This window comes from Gouania willdenowi, chromosome 12, assembly GCF_900634775.1.
Source record: "Gouania willdenowi chromosome 12, fGouWil2.1, whole genome shotgun sequence".
Classification (NCBI taxonomy): Eukaryota; Metazoa; Chordata; class Actinopteri; order Blenniiformes; family Gobiesocidae; genus Gouania; species Gouania willdenowi.
This window is the reverse complement of record NC_041055.1, coordinates 11,708,342-11,728,298: the sequence shown is the minus strand read 5'-3', so window position 1 is coordinate 11,728,298 and position 19,957 is coordinate 11,708,342. Positions and strand designations below refer to the sequence as shown.

The 19,957-nt window shown below is 38.0% G+C and overlaps 1 protein-coding gene across 3 annotated transcripts in view; it reads left to right on the top strand.

Moving 5' to 3' along the window:
- wdr7 (WD repeat domain 7) overlaps positions 1-19,957 on the top strand; it is a 139,406-nt gene that overhangs the window by 100,843 nt on the left and 18,606 nt on the right. For all 3 annotated transcript variants that reach the window (XM_028463195.1, XM_028463194.1, XM_028463197.1), the window contains 2 exons: positions 31-144; positions 17,846-18,073. In XM_028463195.1, the coding sequence (XP_028318996.1) occupies positions 31-144; positions 17,846-18,073 (342 nt within the window). The remainder of the gene's footprint in view (positions 1-30; positions 145-17,845; positions 18,074-19,957) is intronic.

The following is a 19,957-nucleotide window of genomic DNA, read 5'->3' as shown; positions in this document are numbered from 1 at the left end:
AACAAAACCTTCTGTCTTCCCTGTCCTCAGCTGGAACCAATACGGAGCCATCCACTCCAGCACCACCCTCCTCTGAGGTTCAGCCAATTGAAACAAAGGTTCCTGAAGAGGAAATGGATGTGACTGACGATGACATCACGGCAGGTAAGGAGAAAAAGGAAAACCTTAAAATGTGGCAAATACTATTCATCTAAAAGGCTTAGCATTCTAAATTGCACGTTGTGGTGTCTTGGTGCTCAGTGTAAAGTTTGTTTTCGGAGTGGGACACTATGGAATCCTCTTTGGTGAGTTTTCTCTGTGCTTGTCTGGATATTTCTTGCAATCGGCTTTCTCCCAGTCCAAAAAAGATATTGATGCATATGTTGTAAATGGATTTTTCTAAAAGTTCATTTGTGTGAAATAGAGTGTGAATGTGCTGATCTATCTTAGTGTGTTGGCCTGACTGACATTTGATATACCACTGGATAGCGCATTCATGAACAAACTTTTGTGTTGGAGGTGGAATAAAACATTTATATGGTGATTATCATCCACCTTTCATGTGCGAAGAAAATTTACAGTATATGGTGGCGCTAAATATTGATTTATTTTTTGGGGTACTTTTTTCCTACTTCTATTATCACGGTACATCAATTCACATCTCTACATTGCCGATTCCCAGCCCTATTTGATACCCTGCGATTCCCACCCCTACAATGTATGGAGTCTAAGTCACTGACTGCCATCTTGGTATGTCGGTAGTGCAATGAAAGGAACAGCTGACTTCTTGTTTCTAATTCAATTTGGCTCTATTTTTACAAGCTAAATTTGGTTGAAAACAATACCGTGAAATAATAAATTATAAGCTCTGATATGTAGTTTGATTTGTAGTTTAGTGTATAAATGTATATATGTGTATGTAATAGGATTTACTGTTCTTAAACTGCAAATTTTGAGTACTGCTTGCATACCTTAATATCAGTGATTGTAGTGGATTTTAAATGAACTGTGTACTATTTCATAATAAAATGACTGTGTTGACGATCTGATATGATGCAATGTACAATATTGGTTTCACGAGATGGCTGAGAAATTTTGAAAAGTAAAAAAAAAAAACAATAATGTATTTATTATATTTTTTGAAATATTTTTAAAAATCTGAATGAGCTTTTCAAGTTTCGAAATTAATGTACAGTATATTTTAGTTATCCCTGATTATTCGACATCGGTCATTAGCCCAGCTAATTGGTTGGACTAATGACTGATGTCATTGGACTAATGACTGATGTCGAATGTTGTCTATGTAAAATTCTGTTGCTCTGTGCTGTGCTTTCTGCATTATAACCTGCTTATTTTGAATTGGCAGTATTGATTACTAAGTTACAGCACTGGGAGAAGTGTATCAGTAGTAAACGGTGTCCTCATGTTGACAGTATTACTAATTAAAGTTTCTTAGTTCTTTGTCTTTAAAGAGTAAATACACCCAAAACCAACTTTTTTCTGCTGAATACATATGTATTTGGGTATGAAGTAGTGCTGTGGATTGATCCTAGTCCCACTCTTCACATTTTAGTCAAAGTATATTAATTTTGCATATTTAGCTGTAAAATGTCCGGTATACTGGCCACTAAGGGTTGAACGCCAGCTATTACAACTGAATTTTGCTATTGGTTGAACGGTAAGCTCTTGTTTCTTTGTTTTTTGTTTTTCTGGCTTGTTTCTTTGTTCTTTTTTTTCTCTTGTTTTTTGTTTTGCGCACCGACTACCAAGACATATTCCTTGTACTGTCCTAAAAACTGTACTTGGCCATTAAACCATTTCTGATTCTGATTTTTTGTAACCCCTGTATCATCACTTTATTTGTTGGCACGGAGTGGTGGGAGAGCGGGGCCCTGAGTGGTGTCTGTAAAGCTGTGTGTGAGCTTCACATCGCGATTGTGTGGGCCTGTAGTTGTAGTGACATATTTCAGCTTATAAACTCACTGTGTGCGTGTGCGTGTAAAAACACAACATTGTGTGTAATACAGTCTGTCTCAGCACCACAGGCATTTTTTTAAAAAATTTCCCTCCTAGTGGTAGGTCAGCAGAAGGCAGGGGTGTACTTACCCTGATTATAATTTGGGTATTATAAGATTCATTGTTAATGTACACTGTACAGTATCATGTTCTTATCCCTTATCGGCAGATTCATTGGATATCTGCTTTTTGAAAACCCCAATATTGGTGTTGACGTCAGCCCTAAAAATCCTATATTGGTCAGGCTCTTGTCTGAAACTTGAATCACACAGCTAATTTATGGTCATTATAATGTCCTTTTAGAAAAATATGCAATCCCTACAACAAAAGTGTTCAAACCCGGTCCTGGGGGGCCGCCAATCCACCAGGTTTTAGCTCTCTCCCTGCTCAAACTGTCTGCAGAGCTGCTTGATGACATTTCATCAAATTCACATTAATAAAAAAAAGATAAATAGTCTAGATCAAAAAGTGAAATACACTAATCAGTGGGTTTTTTTATTTTTACATTTAATCAAATATTTTATTTGCCTGAGCAAATACAAAAAATCTGAATTGGTTTTTGTGTAGATTGAATTTATCTTGTGTATCATTTCTTGTAAAACGTACAATGTGGCCAAAATTTTTGGTGTGAAAAGCTGTTTAGTGTCATGTGCACATACTGTCAATCTCACACTCGCATGCATGGAGGTGCGAAACACTTCTCCCGAGGAAGTGACACCTGCTGTACAGGTGCCACACACAAACACACATGCACACACGCACTATACACCCATACAGTCTCCTTCCAATCCATTTATTTTTCACACATTTCCTGTAACGTTTAACTGTGGCAGACTTTCACAGCCTGCTGTCAAATAGCCATATTTAAAACATCAAATTGTACATGACAACTTCTTAAAAGATCCTAGAATTAGTGAAGTTTAATTTTTTTGCTTTATTGAGAATTTAACCACGAGCAATGATTCTGTGCTGTGCAAATTACAAAAATGACCGCTATCCTCTCTCTCTCCTCTATTGTCTACTGCTCCATTTTCTCTTCACTTTCTTCTGAGACCAATCATCATAAATGTATCAGAAAATGTATCATTTCTCTAAGATTATTGATGGCACTATTTTACCTCCACAGTATTGAATCTGTTTGCTGTCTCAGTCATAGAGTTTCTCCTTTGTGCTAAAAACCCACTTTCATTATCTCTGCCGCTAATTAATCTGACCTTTTTTCTTGCAAATTATGTCCCTTGTTCAGTTTGTGAAATAACTTTGTGTTTTAAACTGTTTTGTTATCTTTTATTTTATAACAAATAGTTATGGATGTTTAAGATGTCTTTGATTATGTTGCTGTTTAACTGAGTACACATGAAAAGTGACTGATGATGAGGATTATTCATTGGGATTGAATAAAGTGCAGTCGAGTGAAGAAACAAAATTTATCACAACAAATCTTAAAACGTATTCTTTCTTTGCTGCCCGAGAGAAACTGCTGGCTGCAGCTGGGTGATTGGGGATTAATTATGAAGGTAGATATGTTGCAAAATGTGAGAGCTTGTAGAATGCGATGTGAGCTTGTGTATAAAAAATCCACACACGTGAAATAAATTTAATGTCACAAATGATGGGAAAAAATTTAGAGACTGATATTTACATAGTTACAGTTACAGCTGCAAACTTGTAATCCAACATTTATTCACATGTATTTTAATTACTTGCGTAAATGATTGTTTACAACCACAACTCTCCGTTTACAACTTCTACAATCTACCACTACAGATGCACAAAACTACTTTTCTCGTGTGAATCTGCGCTGCTTGAGTTTTGCAACACATTTTACAAGATGTCTGTAGCAAAACTGATTCGTGCTCATAAAAATGGCCCCTCCCCTCCCCGCTCCTCCATGTGTGGGATTGACCAATCAGAAGCGCGGATTTGGAGACAGAGCGCTGTGTCTTTTTAGCGCACCGGCCAGTGATATGACTGACACAGTCATTTTTCTTCACTGTAAAGGCAGGATGCTGAAATTTTCCTCCACAGATTGTTAGAAAAAGGTTGTTAGAGTAATTTATGAACAAAAATAGTCATGGAGAGTGATTATTTTTGTTTACATTTAGGTTAACTCTATGTGGAGATGAGGATTGAGAGCTGACAGCTGATGCAGTGGCCAAGCAGTTATTGTATTTTACAAAATCATTATTTTCATGAGACAGTTCACATACATGTTCATTGTTTTATTGCTTTGTCGCATTATACTGTACATATTGTAGATTTGAGATAACTACCTCATGTGCAGTTAAAACAACATGTTTGTATTGTTTTGTGGGTATTGTTCAATGGTTTACAATAAAATAGGATTTGAATATTCACAAGGTGTATGCTCTTAAAAGAATATATAAAATCGTGATCTGCCAAAATCGGACTCGGCAGGTCAGGCTTAAAAAAAAAAAATCAGCTAGAAAATTGCAATTGGTGCAACCCTAGTTTGATGTCGTAATATGAAGCAAATGTGTTTGGAATGCTTTTAATAGTAATGTTCCTACCTGAGCAAATATACCATGTCACTCAGAAATTATAGTATACACGCATATAATTAAGAGAGCCAGTACTGTACATTAGCTGATAATAGAGACATTAGTACATTTTTCTTCTTTCCTTTCTCACCTTTGTATTTTGTGTTACTGGTTGTGAGGTGTCCACAGCCACAGAGGTCACAGGGCAATGGTCAGCCTGCTCCTGACCTCTGTGTCATTAGTATAGTTGTGATTTTGTTAGCTGAAATGCCAGCCTCTCGTGCTAATCTAATATCCGAGCCTGGAGGTCGTTTGGGTCAGATCACATTACTCTTCACAACAGATTGAACTTATGGAGAGATAAATGCTCCAAGCTGCAACTCTGATTGTTTCAAATGATTGCGTCTGTTGTGTTACACGCTTAGGGACCCAGCTGGTGTATGGGAATATTATTGTATTTCAGTGTTAATATTGTACAGGAATGTGTTTTGCTGGCTTTCAGAGAGCAAAAGAGGAAGCGAGGTGGAGGGTTCTACCAGATATTGTGATTTAATGTGAAGTTCACTTGAATGAATGGATGAATGTATGGATTGCTTTGCAGATGCCATCCTTACTATAAAAATGTTAAAATGACATAGGATGAGTTCTTAGCCCTGAATCAAATGTGAAACTTTATAACATACCTAATACCCACAGAGCTGATAAAGCCAATGTGAGGCGGCTGGGAGTAACACTGACATGATGTTGAGTGGCTGGATTGAATAAAGGTTACTCATCTATATTTCTCATGTATTCACTTACATGTCAATAAAATTACATTTTGGATGCTGAAGAGTGTGTAAAATAAGGCTTAAAAGATTAACATTGAGCCTCTTACAGCAAAGCAAAGCACTTTTCTATTTTTAGATTTGTTTTGATATGTGAGACTGAAGATTGAGGATGTAAACTGAAACCGCAAAAAAGTGCAGTTAATGTACACTCACTCACGCACGCACACACATTAGTACCCTCACAGTAAGGGGCTTTCATATGTGTGTGTCCATGTGTGATAATGGTCACAGGGATATATCGTATGTGCTCGACTGCCTCTTTTTGTCAAGGTGTATGAATGTGTTGCAAAGATAAAGCATAGGCCTTGGGGGCTCTGTGCTAATTTGTGTGTCTGTCTCTGCTCTGATCTCAGATGCAATGACAGATTTACAATGATGATAAACAATTTAAATCCTGCCATTTTTGTGTACATTTATAATGTTTCAGCAAAGAAATAACTGCACCATTTCAACCCACATTGTCTCAATGCTTCCAACACTCATATAGCTGAAGGAGTTATATAAGATATAATATTTTTGCCTCTGCACAGTAAGGACACACTCACACTGGCGATGTGTCGCACAATTAAGTGACTGGGGGTGGGGCATTGATCTGGAGCAGAGTTTGAGGGAGACTCACTAAAAAGAGGTATAGTCCAACCAGCAAGTCCGAAAACATTTTGGCATTTTAATGCAGAATAATCATTAAAATAACAATATATTATCATTGGCCTAAAATCTAAATGTTCATACATTGCATATCTTGATACATTGCACAGGCCTACTCAGGCCCTTCTAGCAATAAGTTTAAAGGGGACATATCATGCTAAATCCACTTTTTTAGCCCTTAAATGCATTTTGTTGTATATTTAGAGTGCTTAGAAGTACAGAAAAAATCAAATTAGTCTCTTCAGGTGCTCCGTAGATATCTTTATATTCTGTTTCGCTCATATTTTTCAATCTGTTTCGATTTTTCTATTCTCTATTACGTTTTTTGAACTATTACATCACAGTATTTGCAGCGGAACTGCCAAATTAGTACATCAACTTCAGGTCCAACACTTAGAGCAATCAGCCATTTTTATTTCTCGCTTTTATTTTGTAGTCCATGCTCAAGGATGCCGAAGTTACGAGAGGATAAGTCAAAATGTTCGGTTGTTGGATGTAGTAACCCACACGCTTCATTACACCGTCTCCCAGCATCAGAACCTTTTCAAAGTGCCTGGTTGAGTTTTATTTTTCACGGAAATGTACCCACATTTGTGGGTAAGATCATTTTTGTGTGCGCGAAGCACTTCAAGAATGCCTGTTTCTGCAACCTCCGCCAGTATAAAGAAGGATTTGCCGAAAGACTTTGTCTGATTGAGGGTTCAATTCCTTCTATCTTTGGAGACGACGAACAGAGCACTTCGGTAAGCTGTAAATAACTCTAAAAAGTGTGATGATAAGACGTCCCTGTCATTGTTCTGTTAGCATTAGCAGTTGCACCGTCTTCAGACTTCATATGTTAGCGCTGTGTGCTCGTTTTAGATCCTTGATGATATGGCCTACGTGATTTAATTTAAGTCTAAAGTTTTCATTAGTCATTTCATTTTGCCGTTTTTGTCTTTGAAAAGACTGTATTAAAATGCATTTCGTGACGTTAGCTTGGCGCTAGCGTTAGCTCGGTGCTTGTGTTAGCTCACTTGTTAGGGTTCTGCAGGTTCATCATCTTCATTTTCATCTCGCTCCGCTGGGTCCGACTCTGGCTCAAACATGTAAAGCTGGATGGACAAGTCTTCTGTTGTTGACATTTTGTAAATAACCTCTGAATAAAAAGTTTATGCGCCTCTACATAGCCGTATCTCTTCTATCAAACTACAAAAATGGCCGAGCAGGGTGGAGTTGAACCGAGTGTCACCTGAAGAGGGGGCGGGGTATGGAGTGTCTCATTTGCATTTAAAGAGACCGCACCAAAACGAGTTGCTCTCAGCACATCAGAAAAGGGGTAGAAAAGGGGCCTGTGGAGCTATAATAATGAGGAATTCAGACCCAAGCATTGCAGTTCCGCTTTATATAGACCACAACTGTATGATTTATATGTAAAAAGGAAGGATTTAAAACCATGATATGTCCCCTTTAAATCACTGTGAAAATCTGCTCCTGGGGCCTGTAACACAAAGCTGGAAAAAAAGTCCATCCTTCTCATGTATGTGGCTACCAGTGCTTAAAGTGGACTGGTATGCAATGCTACACAGTACCTGAACTTTAATTTTTATTTATTTATTTTTACTAGCACAAAATAAACGGTGCGTAACTCTGCACTCTTTGGTGCACACTTCACTCTTCGGTTAGGGAGGTTTGTTGCAGTGAGTGCAGCGTTGGGTAACCAAAACGCAGCACAAAACTGAGCTCACCAAAATAGGGTATATGTATGGCTGGTCAAGATATTGAGTTTTAGAGACATTGACATCTTTTCAGACAAAAAGTAATATAATGTTGCTAAAGTGGCACTGGTTTTAGAGTTTTCTCCCCATTTTTTTTTATAATTTTATTTATTGCTACAGAAAACAGAAGAATTTGTGTTGGAGCTCCTACTGACATGTCTGAAGCTATATTTTTGAGCTTTTTTCTGCACATTGTTGCAGCCACAGCCAGCACTCAGCTGCACTATATAAATACGAGACATGATGGTGATGACGCTATGCAACACGGGTGATTAGGAGAGATAGTGGACTTACTGGGGGAGGAGTCTGGGAGAACAATGAAGCCATTTTGAAGAGAAAAATACAATAGAAAAGTACCAGTTGCAAAGCCATAGGCGCACTAACTGCAACTGCCCCACGTCGTTACCGGCGTCTAAGGTGAGGATAATGGCAATCAATCTGCCTCATGGACGACTAGGGGTTTTCTCCTCCTAGATGCTCTAAAATGACTGCTAATAGCAGATGTTTACAGGCAGTAAATGTGACATCATCAATCACGTGATTTCAAGATGGTGGAATTCGGGGTCTTAAACTGTAGTCCCATTTATAAGAGGCAATAAAACAAATATGGTACAAAATGATGCATTTTTATTGAGCATATATCTTCTAATGAGTACATTTTACAGATTTTAGGCCAAGTTTGTAAAAACAGTGGAGGATCTTTTTAACTCAGTGCTTCTCATTTATTTTCTGTCAAAAAATGTAATCCTAACTCAGGTTGTTTGTCATGTCAAAACGTACATAAGCAATAAACAAACAATTTGTGTTGCTGTCAGTTGCTTCATCAAATTGTATTTTGCAGCACTTGTTTCATCCAGCATGACAGAGGCCGTCACCCCGTCTGACGTGCCCCCATGTACCCAGCAGGGAGGTGGGTTCAATGTCTCCGGAGCGCATGCGTTACCCTTGTCTCGAGGGCAAAGAGAATATATATTGAGTTTAGAAAACCCTGCTCTATGGTTTTTAATAAAGCGTACACTCACACACGAGAGCGCCACTGCCCCTACAGTAGTGGATGTGCATCGCACCACTATTTGAGAAAGGCTGCTTAAACTTGATAATGCTTTGTTGTTTTTATCGCTGCATAGCATTGAGTCACAAACACATCAGCATATCCATTAAAGGCGATTCTTAAAGCTACGAAACTGAAATTGTTTTTGAACGCTCGCACTTATTTGATATCTGCGTGTGTGCCCCCATTTGAAAGCTTAGAATCCACACTTTCAGAATCTGTAAATAACTCAAAACACCCCCTGGCTGACATGTTTCTGCTTTCCTCATGGCTCATCAGATTGGCAAATGTTATTGCTGATTCAAATTGTGCAATGTCACAGAAATGGTTTAAAAAGAGTGCCGTGCTCTATTTTTGAAAGATCTGTTACAAACTGCTAGGCAGCGATTATTCAGAGAAGGCATGCTTGTTATGTTCTAGACTATTTCTCTTTCATTTGCCATATACCTCGTCAGTTTATGGGATCTAATGAAGTACCCCTCGACTTCCTCTGGCCCCCCAAACCCCTCCCATCCCCACCTCCTGCTCAGGCTCCTAATTGAGGTGCAGTGCTCCTCATGAGCACTGATAGCTCCTCTGTCTGTGTCTTAGGATGGTAAAATACACTTAACCTTCAGATCGGCTCGGGCCAGTTGGAAGGGCAGCCACCGTTTCAGGACTCAAATCTTTTTTCTCTATCACCTTAATTGTGTTTTCAATTATTTCCCAAGATTTTCTGTCTCATGACATCAGGACCGCCTTAACGGACCCCTCTCCCCACATCCCAAACCTTTCATTTGTTTTATGGAACTTTGGTCGCAGAAAATGGGGATATCGCTATTAAATTATCCTTTCTGTTTGCTTATTTTTGACCTGGATTACTGTATATTCATATTTTCAGACACTGTCTAAATCTCTCTACTGATTGCACTCGATTATTTACTCCTTTCCATTTTTTTCTCACATCAGTGTCCTATTTATTATTCCTATTATTGATTTCAGGGCCTAATCACCAGTGATCAGGTGCTGTTATTCGCCCACTGATTGCCAGTGGATTTAAAGTTGAAATGCATCATGGGAAAACTGTGGGGCTGTTCCACTTGTTGGATGGTTGGTTTGACAGAAGTCTTACCTTTTATCAGACCGCTGCTGATGTTAGGTTTACACTTACAGTCAACTAGCATGTGTAATAACTCCCTTCTTCCATTCCCTTTCTTTTCCCTTCTTTTTCTTTATCAAATCTAGCCTCATTCCTCACATTCATCCATTCTCCTTTTTGTACAGGATCAATACCTTTCTGAATTCTTTCTGAAATCTTAATCGTAATCAGCAGGTAAAAAAATAGTGCATTAACAGCATTATTTGACAAGTACACAAGTATTTAAGTATTCAAACAATTTTGCGCTCTGTATTTGAGATCTTACAAATTTGGCCCTTAGTCACCGAGACATTTTACAACGTGTCTCATTTTTTTGTGAAATACGTTACAACTGGCTGCTTGTTTTTGGCAAAGTACACCTGGTCAACCTTATAAATTTATAGTCAACTGAAAATTAATGAAAGCAAAAAGTAATACCATAATGATAATTTCCCTCAAAAGACAGACCAAATCAAATCAAGCACCAAATGTATTAATGGAGACATTTAAATACATATTTCTGTGATATGTATTTTACAGGCATTAGTTTCAAGACAAAGGTTAGCTTTAAAAGTCTCCATTTTTCTGTTGCACCTAAATTGTTTTTGCTTGTTATGATCTGCCAGTATTCGTACAGGCATTGCGTGCATCCACAGGTTCCTTCATTACAGTATCCCGCCTATTTTTTTTTTTTTATTATTTTTTTTTTTTTTTTATCAAATAGATTCCTTCCTTCGTAGATAATGTCATTTGAGCCAGAAAGCCTTTTTATTCTGATCCATTTCTTGTTTTTATGAAGATTTAGCTGAACAGAGTCGAGCTGAAAGGGGAGCACGTCTGTCCCTTTCCGTATTTTATTAGATTATGTTTGGGAGGAGGTTGGCCAACAAATGGGATTCAGATTCAATGTCATTATAATAGATCTCCCGGTTGCGAAGGAGGCAGATCAATAGACTTCAAATATCAATCAGTCCGTCGACACAGACAGAGAAGCAGCAGGTATCTGTGACTGTAGAACATCTAGTTAATGTGAACTTAAGGCCACCTCTCTTTATTTCAAAGTTCTTAGTACTTGCCTTTTTTGATACCCTCAAACCAATGTCCAATTTAAGATGCACCTTCAATAAATGCATACAGGTCACCAAAACAAATTCCTCGTGTGTATTCATACACTCTTGGTCAATAAAGTTGATTCTGATTCTGATACATTTTGACTTTTTTTTAGAAACCTTCAAAATCCACTTTAAATCTAAATAATGCACGTTTCAGCATAAGATGTAACCAAAGCAGTAACGTTTTGTCTTGATATGATTGAAATCCAAACTGTTGAAAATGAGGAACTAAGACTAGACTGAGATGCTGCCTTGTTATGTAGCAAGTGTGCACCTTTTTTTAACGTTGTTGTGTTTAAGTTTTTCATTTTGCGCTAAGAATACGACTGTGTGACTAAAATAACTTTTTCATGCCAACATTTTTGTTCGATGTTGATTATACTTCAAACAAGTTTCCTAATTTGCTTGCTTACATTTAAAAGATTGTTTGAAAGTACCCTTAGTATCTTAAATTATCTTTGTTTTTTTCTGTTTAGGGCTACGACTTTAAATATTAAATTGGTTTGTTGGATTGCTAAATAACTTGCAAAATAGTTTGAATAATCAAATAAAATTGTCGTCGTGATTTTGCCAAAAAAATGCCATATATCTGAAGATATTTTTTCATATTGCCCACCTCAAATTACAGTCATATTGAATGTAACATGAGCCATTACACAAAGCCAGGTATTATGGCAGTTAAGTGTGGATATTGTTGTAGAAATCACACAGTTTTTGATTTTTCAGAACAGTCAGTTTCTCCATTTTCCATTTCTGCTTCCTCTGTTTAAATGTCAACTTTTTAGTGATTCTAGTTGCAGGACATCCCTAATTCTGTTATCTGCTAGCCCAGTCTGGCCTGAGGAATGGATGCCGTCTGTAATCCATTTATCAGCGCTTGGCCGCTGGGCCTTCCTTGGAATGGCAGCTTGCGTTTGGCAATCTCATTATAAAGAGGACCAGAATATACTGTAGTATGGAAATATGATTGTGAGAAGGCTCCATAGTGTTTAAAAAAGACTGAGGAAAGGACACCAAAAAAATTATTGCAATATTTTAAAGCCAGCCTGAGTTATGCTTGTATAAAAATTCAAGGAAGGAAGTTACTTGTTTGTGACCAAAGCTTGTTAAGACAATTTTTCCAAGGTCATTTTTGAGGTTTTTTTTTTTTTACAGGTTATAAAACTGTGGACTACAAGCTTTCAAATGGTGTATAATACATCCATGTCTGAGATAATTTGAAAAATATATGCTCATCTAAATGTTACCTTCTAGTGGTTAAGGGAGCAGGCTTGTAATCGGAGGGTCGCCGGTTCGAATCTCACAAGGGCCAACACTGTGGGATGTTGAGCAAGTTTCTTAATCCCAATTCAGCTGCTCCCCGGTGCCTGCAATTGCAGCCCACTATTACCCCTCGGGGAAAATGGGTAAAATGCAGAGAAGAATTTCACTACGGTGATGAATAAAGTATACATTATTATTATTATTATTATGAATGAAAAATGTCTGAAATGTAAAAAAAAAAGAAAGGAAGAAGGTAAATAATCAACTGATCCGGTATTATGGCCAACATAAACCTAAAGCTGATTAACCACCCAACTGTTATTTTGAAAATGTTACCTGTATGTAGGGTTAGGGTTAAGTTGAAATTGCCTCTCTCAAGCTTGCTTGCGTGATTTCTTGCATTTCTTTGACAGACAGAGCAATTATTGGCTTAGAGCTGAAGTTTGTAAGTTTTTTTTTTTGGTGTAATTTGGTCATAAATCTAAACTAACCTTTGAGAATATTGTAATTCAAAGTGTTCAGAGAGGACACTGGACCTCTGCTCCTTCTCTTGGCTCTGTATTTAAGCTTTAGAAAATGAGGATTGTGTTGCTTACAGCTAATCAGAGATATTTTTACAGACTGAATGGTCCATGAGTTGATTTGGGCGTTACTATTGGCTGCTCGACAAAAGTCGAGCACGTTCACATCCTATTGGGAACTACTTATGGAGCACTTTCTTGTAAAAAGATCTTTGATTGGCTGTAATAGAGCATTACGCTCCTTGTTTTCTAAAGCTCAAATACAGAGAAGACGCATAGGATCAGTGTCCTCTCAGAACACTTTGTATTACGCTGAAAGGTTATCATGGATTTTTTACCAAATGACACAAAAAAACGTACACACTGTAGCTTCGACTGAAAGCTGATTTTTGCTTGATGGATAACACCAATCATCCCAAAAAAGGTGCTTTCATAATAAAACATTTTGACATTATTAAAAACAACGTCCTAAGTCCCTATCAACAACTGCCAAAATTGTGTGTTCCACCATGTCCAAGTCTGCACCTAAACCAAGTAGAATCAGCACTGATATTTTGTGCAGGTCCTGACTCAGATTGTTTCTGTGCTGTGTTGCATTCTATATCCAGACTCATGAGTCTCAAAAATATTATAGATGGTTAAAAAGTCATTTAGTTGAATTGAAAGCAATTTTCTCAAAGGTTTTGCCTAAAAATGGTAAGTTTGACACAGGTCTGTAGTCAATATCAGGATCTAAATTCCTCTTTTTCAGAAGGGTCTGCTAAATGACCGTGGCATACAATTCACAATGGTTAAAAGTTCCTCTTAAAAAATCCACAAAATTATTTAAAAAGTGATCTAGGAATTGAATATAAAAAGCCATTTGTAGGATTTACTTTGGAGAAAGCTTAACCGAGTGTCTCAGCTTTAACCAGGACAAAATGGTCTCGTGTTTCCCCAGGTAAAAGCAACTTCTAGTGTTCAATGAAAGCACTTTGAGGATTAAGTAAAATGTCAGTTCTGACAGAATAAGTCAACTTGTGAAGTGTTCTATCAATGTTTCGCCCTTCTGTGTATTTCTGTCCAGATTAAAATCAGGGTTGAGTAAGTTATCTTTTTTTTTTTAGAAAGGTACTTTGGTGTTTTAGCTATCTATCTTAAAAAGTAACTATTTCCTGCTAATTTGAATACAGCATTGTATATTTTAAGTTGATTGTGGCATATTTCAAAGTTTGTGTACAAGTGTGTATAATATGCTTACACACTTGTTTCTTCGCACATACAGGTAGTCATGAGGGGGTAGGGCTGAGAATTGCAATTTGAATGTTGGGTTTGAGCATTTGGACTCCTTGTTGATTGGGATGAGCCTATCACTCCTTGAGAGTTCTGCCCATTCCCATGATGAATTAAAATAGTCAATAAAGCTGAAGTTAAAAGGCCTGAAGGTGGACTATAATAAGAAGACAACGGCTGAAATGTTCTGCTGATTGATTAAATGTGGGAATGGGACCTGTGATGAAACTGATTTTGAAATAATTTTTTTTAAAATGTTATACATGAGATCATAGTCTGTGCTGAATCATTCTGTGCGGTGTCATTCGTCCCTACATGTACAATTATCCTGATAATAGAAGTTGGCAGTGTGTGTAGAATTTGAAGTAGTTTGTCCAGAGTAATTGAGAATGTGGCATCGAGGATGCAGTGTGTAATTGCTTTGAAGAATCGAGTGTTTCTAATTATGGAGTCGCCAATAATTAGTGTAGTTGGTAGAAACAGAGGACGGGGTGATGGTGCGCATTGAGGGATTACTTGTGAGGTCTCTGATGGGACAGGGGATGAAGACACAGCCGTGGGCTCTGAAGCAATAGGGGTGAGCCGATTAAGCAGTGGAGCAAGTGGATCCACTGCTGAGTTGTGCACAGAAGTCCAGCGACATCCAGACTGAGTGGATAACTATGTATATCTCAAACCTCCTATAATTTTTTTTCTATGTTAAAAAATGAATAAAATGCCACTTAGTTTATAATATTATATTATAATTAAATCTATAATGTTTTTCTGCATTTACTGTACATTTTTTGGCAATATATATTTTTTTGCTGAATACATATATGATTAGGTATGAAGTAATGCATTTTATTGATCTGAGTCCCACTATTCACATTTACTGTCTAAGTATTTAAATGGAGCATTTTTAGTTGTAAAACGTCAGTGTATGCCGGTTATTAAAATTGAATTTTGCTATTGGCTGAGATTAGATCAGTAATGTCTTTTTGGATCAGTGACGTCACTAACCATCACTGTTGGCTCCGACCCTCCTATATAAGATGGCAGGAGGTACTTGTGTTACCGCCTCTCTCAGCTCTCAGTGAGCATTGATTTGCAGATCCTTGTGGAACTGTGTTCAGCTTTGGTGATGTTTGTGAGTCTGTGCCTCTACAACGAGCTGATTCTGGTCTAATTAGAGGGTTTATCAAGCTATGTGTGTATGTACAGACACATTGTGTGTGTATCCCCATCTGTCTCTGCGTGTGCATGGATGTGTGTGTGTTTCTTGTCGCTCTTCCCCATGCATGCTCTAGTATCTGTGGGGCTGTGCATGGGTGAGTGTCACGTCGGTAGGGATTGGTAGCGATTCCGATTCCATTATTGATGCTGCTTATCGATGCGATTCCTTACCGATTCTCATTGGGTGAGGGAATTAAATAATACAAATGAATTTGTTTGCTCTAACTCTTTATTATATTATCTTTAATTTCCTGCAAGAATATGAGCTCTCTTTTAATCCACCAGGTATAGATTGTTTTCACTGGATAATAATATATAAAAAATCTCTATACAAAATTGATGTATCATTAGGGGGCCAAGCCCGCGGGGCCAGGGAACCGTTCCTAGGACCAGCGGTGCTAGGAACCCTTATGTAATCGTAAGGATTTTTATTATATTTAGGTTTTTTATGTTTCCTTGGGTAAAAGTGGTGCTGCAGGCTAAACCGTGCAAGGTAGGGCGGTGCCCTTTGGTGGTTGGGTCCAAAACCCCCAGGGGACCTTGGACGCAAAAATTCACATATGTCCGCCAGCAGGTGGCGCTATAACAAAGGTCAACACGATTTGGCCAATATCTCCCACACTGTTTGTTGCAAATTTAAAACCTTCATATCCACAGATTCCTTGAATAGCATTGAATCACCTGGGCTAGGCCACGCCCATTTCCACCTTAACTTTTCTCGGAGCAAAATCGCAAAAACTGGAAAACCTACTTTTTCGAACTCGTCCTTGGGGTTTTGTCCAATCAGCGTGAAACTTGGCACGTAGAGTTTTCAGTTGGACGTAATCTCCAGTTAACCCTATGAGTTTGTTCGGGTAAATTATGCGCAAATTATTAACGAGTAAAGTTTTCTAGCTAGTTATAAAAATGCGAATTGGCAAATATCTCGGTCAAAATAATTGCTAGCAATACCAAATTTCAGATCCTTAGTTGGCATGTGACTGTGAGGAAATGCGCCAAAATTGAATGATGTAGGCCACTAGGGGGCGGTACAAATAACAAATATTTATATCTCTTAAATGGCACCACCAATTTTTACCAAATTTGGAGGGTATGATCTTGGGTCCCTCCTGAGGCGATATCTCAAAGTTATTCGTGATTGGTCAAAGTGGGCGTGGCTTATTACTACATAACATATAAATAAAAAAACCTTTATTTCAGCTGAAGTAGTATGTTGAGGGCTGTGAAATTTACAGGGTTACTATAGAAGTGCACAGAAGTCACCCGTATCAAAAAGTGCACCACTAGGTGGCGCCAAAGGAGCGCTGCAAATATGGGAAATGTATATCTCATAAATGGCAAGACCAATTTTTACCAAATTTGGTGGGTATGACCTTGGGTCACTCCTGGGACTGTATTTCAAAGTGAATCGCGATTGGTTAAAGTGGGCATGTCTTATTACTACATAACATATAAATAAACAAACTTTTATTTTAGCTGAAGTATTATGTTGAGGGATGTGAAATTTACGGGGTAACCATAGAAGAGCACAGAGATCACCCATACCAAAAAGTGCACCACTAGGTGGCGCTAAAATTGATGCAAACGCATTTTGGCCTGAAACTTTCACACTTTAAATCACATCTTCCAAAACTTTATATCCACCCGTTCACAGCAAATGCCACGTTGGCCTGTGTCCTGACGCTCGCCACGAGCCCGTCATCCTTCGTGACGTACTTCCACGGGCTCCGCGGAACCTGGGGGCCGAGTCGCGCGGGAAGGCTTGGCCCCCTTTCATAACTGCTTGCAGTTCTAGTTATTGTTATTATTATTATTACAACATATGACACATTTTGGCTACAAACATTTGAGAATATTTGAACTCTAACAACTTGATCCAAAACCAATTCAGATATAAAACAAATAATTCTTCTGTAAAAAAGAACATATTAACCAAAAGTACAGCTGCACTTATTATGTATTTAAACAGTAAAGCTTTAGTTTAGCCTTTGTTTACATTTCTATAAATGTCAGAGTCGCCATCCCCTGGTTGTTACATGTGACGCCATCATCCGTGTTTGTGAACGTGTGAAAGAGCAAACTAAAGACAACGATCAGTACCACCAACAATTCATGTTGGAGGACAAAAAGAGAATGATTGGATAAAGTGGGATATAAATTGCCAACCATTGCATTAGTAAACTGGTTAGGTCAAGGAAAATTATTAAAGGTCCTTTTATTGTCATTACAAAGGATGAGATCCTATGACCATGACCCTGATCAAGATAAACAAGTATAGAAATCTGAGAGGAAGAACAGATGTAGGGGTCATTTAATCATGAAAGGAAATACAGAATTAAGTCAAATACACCATAACCAATTTTACATAGTATGTTTGTGCAAAACAACTCTTTAATAGCAAAGGCTAAAAATCTGATTTTTACGATGAAGAAATACAGATGATTGTGAAAAAATAAAATAATCAGTTTCAAGTTTTTTGATAGATTTAAAAAAAATAAAAGATTAAACTCAGGACCCCCAAAAATGTATTACAATCTCACCTTTCACTCTTTGTCTCCTGTAGGTTGTCTGTCTAACCTTCCTCCAAACACCAAGAAAATCTCCAACTCTTATGAAGAGCGCCGCAAACAGGCCACTGCAATAGTACTGCTAGGAGTCATCGGAGCAGAATTTGGTGCAGAGATCGAACCTCCAAGAGTCTCCGGGCGCGCTCGAGCTGCAGGACAGGCCCCTGAAGGTTTTGGCCTGACCAGTGGAGGGTCATCCAATTACTCATTGGCCAGGCACACATGTAAGTACAACGTGCATCTACTGAAGAGTCAGAAGTAGGTAGTCTCACATTCCAAGCATAATGTGATATTAAAAACTTGGCAAATAAAAAAGGACAACTCTAATACAATACTTTAGTGTAACAGGTTTGAGTGGAAAAATATACAGAATGTTCATTTACACATTTGGAAAAACTCATTATGGAAATCTAGGCTGAACAAACGTGTTGTGAGAAAGAAAATAATTCACTTTGAACTGTGAGCATTTTGTGAACTAGTGGCTTGTGATAAACCAGCCATCAATGTAGAAATGTCACCTCATGATCCTCCAGGGCCATTTTCATATTGTGTTTTTTTTAACTGTATATAACATACGTGTGAGTGTTATTTTGAAAATTAATTTGTCTGGTAGGTGATGTAAAAAGTGATAAAAAGTATTGTTTTGTTGGGAAGTATATGTCGCATTTTGGTCCGTGTGGTTAAATAGTTGACAATCTGAAGAAGTTTTGAAGAACGCAGTGGCAGATTCAGTTGCCTTCATAGTGCTACACTTTCTAATGCAGTGGGTTATGTTTTCTATCCAAAAAGATAATTTTAAGAAACTTTACTCGGCATCTGGCAAAGTAAAAACTTCAGTGTGGGATTAGAGGTGAGGTAAGATGATAGGATTGATTTTCACCTTCCAACCCTGTCACCTGAAGGAGCTTGAAACTGACACACACACGGATGCACACCCATATGCACGCGCACACACACACCCAAACAAACACACACAAAGGCAGTGACATGCTGTGCCCATAGCGCTGGACTTCTGAGGGCATCAAAGCGGTACTAATCACAGTTGCTCTTGGGATTCAGTGCACTCAGATTCTGATTCGCTGCCTTTTGGGTCATCCGCCCAGTGACAAAGCCTGCACGCTCACTGGTAGGTCATGGAGTGTAATAAATTTTAACTGAAGCCATGCACAGCACGATTCACACCTGTGTGGACGCATGAGACCTAAGAACACCACTTAACAATAACCATGTGTTCAAATCGAAAAAAAAACAAGTTGCTGTAATAACTCATCCTTATCCTAGTCTGGTTATTTGTTTCTGAACATTCCCTAAAGTAGTCGCTTTTGTTTAGTTAAGTAATTCCTTTTGTTGTTAAATGTGAACGTGCTGCTCGGTTATTCTTTTTAAATAAAAAAAATATATTACAAACACAGCAGCCATTATTCTAAAATTCTCAGATTGATATAATAGATTAGATAAAATTCACAACAGATTTCCCTCGAAACCTCCCGAGTTTGAAATATTGTTTTTTTTTCTTGGTATTTACCCTTTAAATTAATTATTCAAAAGGTAAATGTATTTTTTAGTGGTGTTTCTTCTACTCTGCATACATATTTTTTCTTGGGTCTTTTTCAAGTTTAGTTTAAGGATTTTTTTAATATATTTTTTTGTACCATCACCTCCCCCTCTGTTATGAAATTGAAAGATGGATGGGTGCTGCATACAGCACAGCATGTGATAAATGAGAGCTGTCCACCCAGACAGAGAGAGGGAACAGTAGTCCATATCGAGTAAAAATTGATGTTTTTATATGACGAGGGTTGGAAATGTAGGGGAGATAGAGGGAGATGAAGCTAGAGGACAGAGAGAAAGAAAGGAGAACCAGTAGTGACAGATGGGAAGGAGGAGGCTGTTAGGGAGGCCATGGGGACGAACTTTACATTGCTGTACAATTTCTGGACAATAACGCTCACAGTAAATGTCAAAACAGCCATAGACCCCTCTGAGGCCCATTCACTGTGGCATTTTCAAACATTTATGAGAGCTGATTTAGTAACTGAGTTGCACTTTCTATTATAAATCATTTGGCAAAGCAAAGATGCAGAAAAATGCTTAAACAAAACAAAACT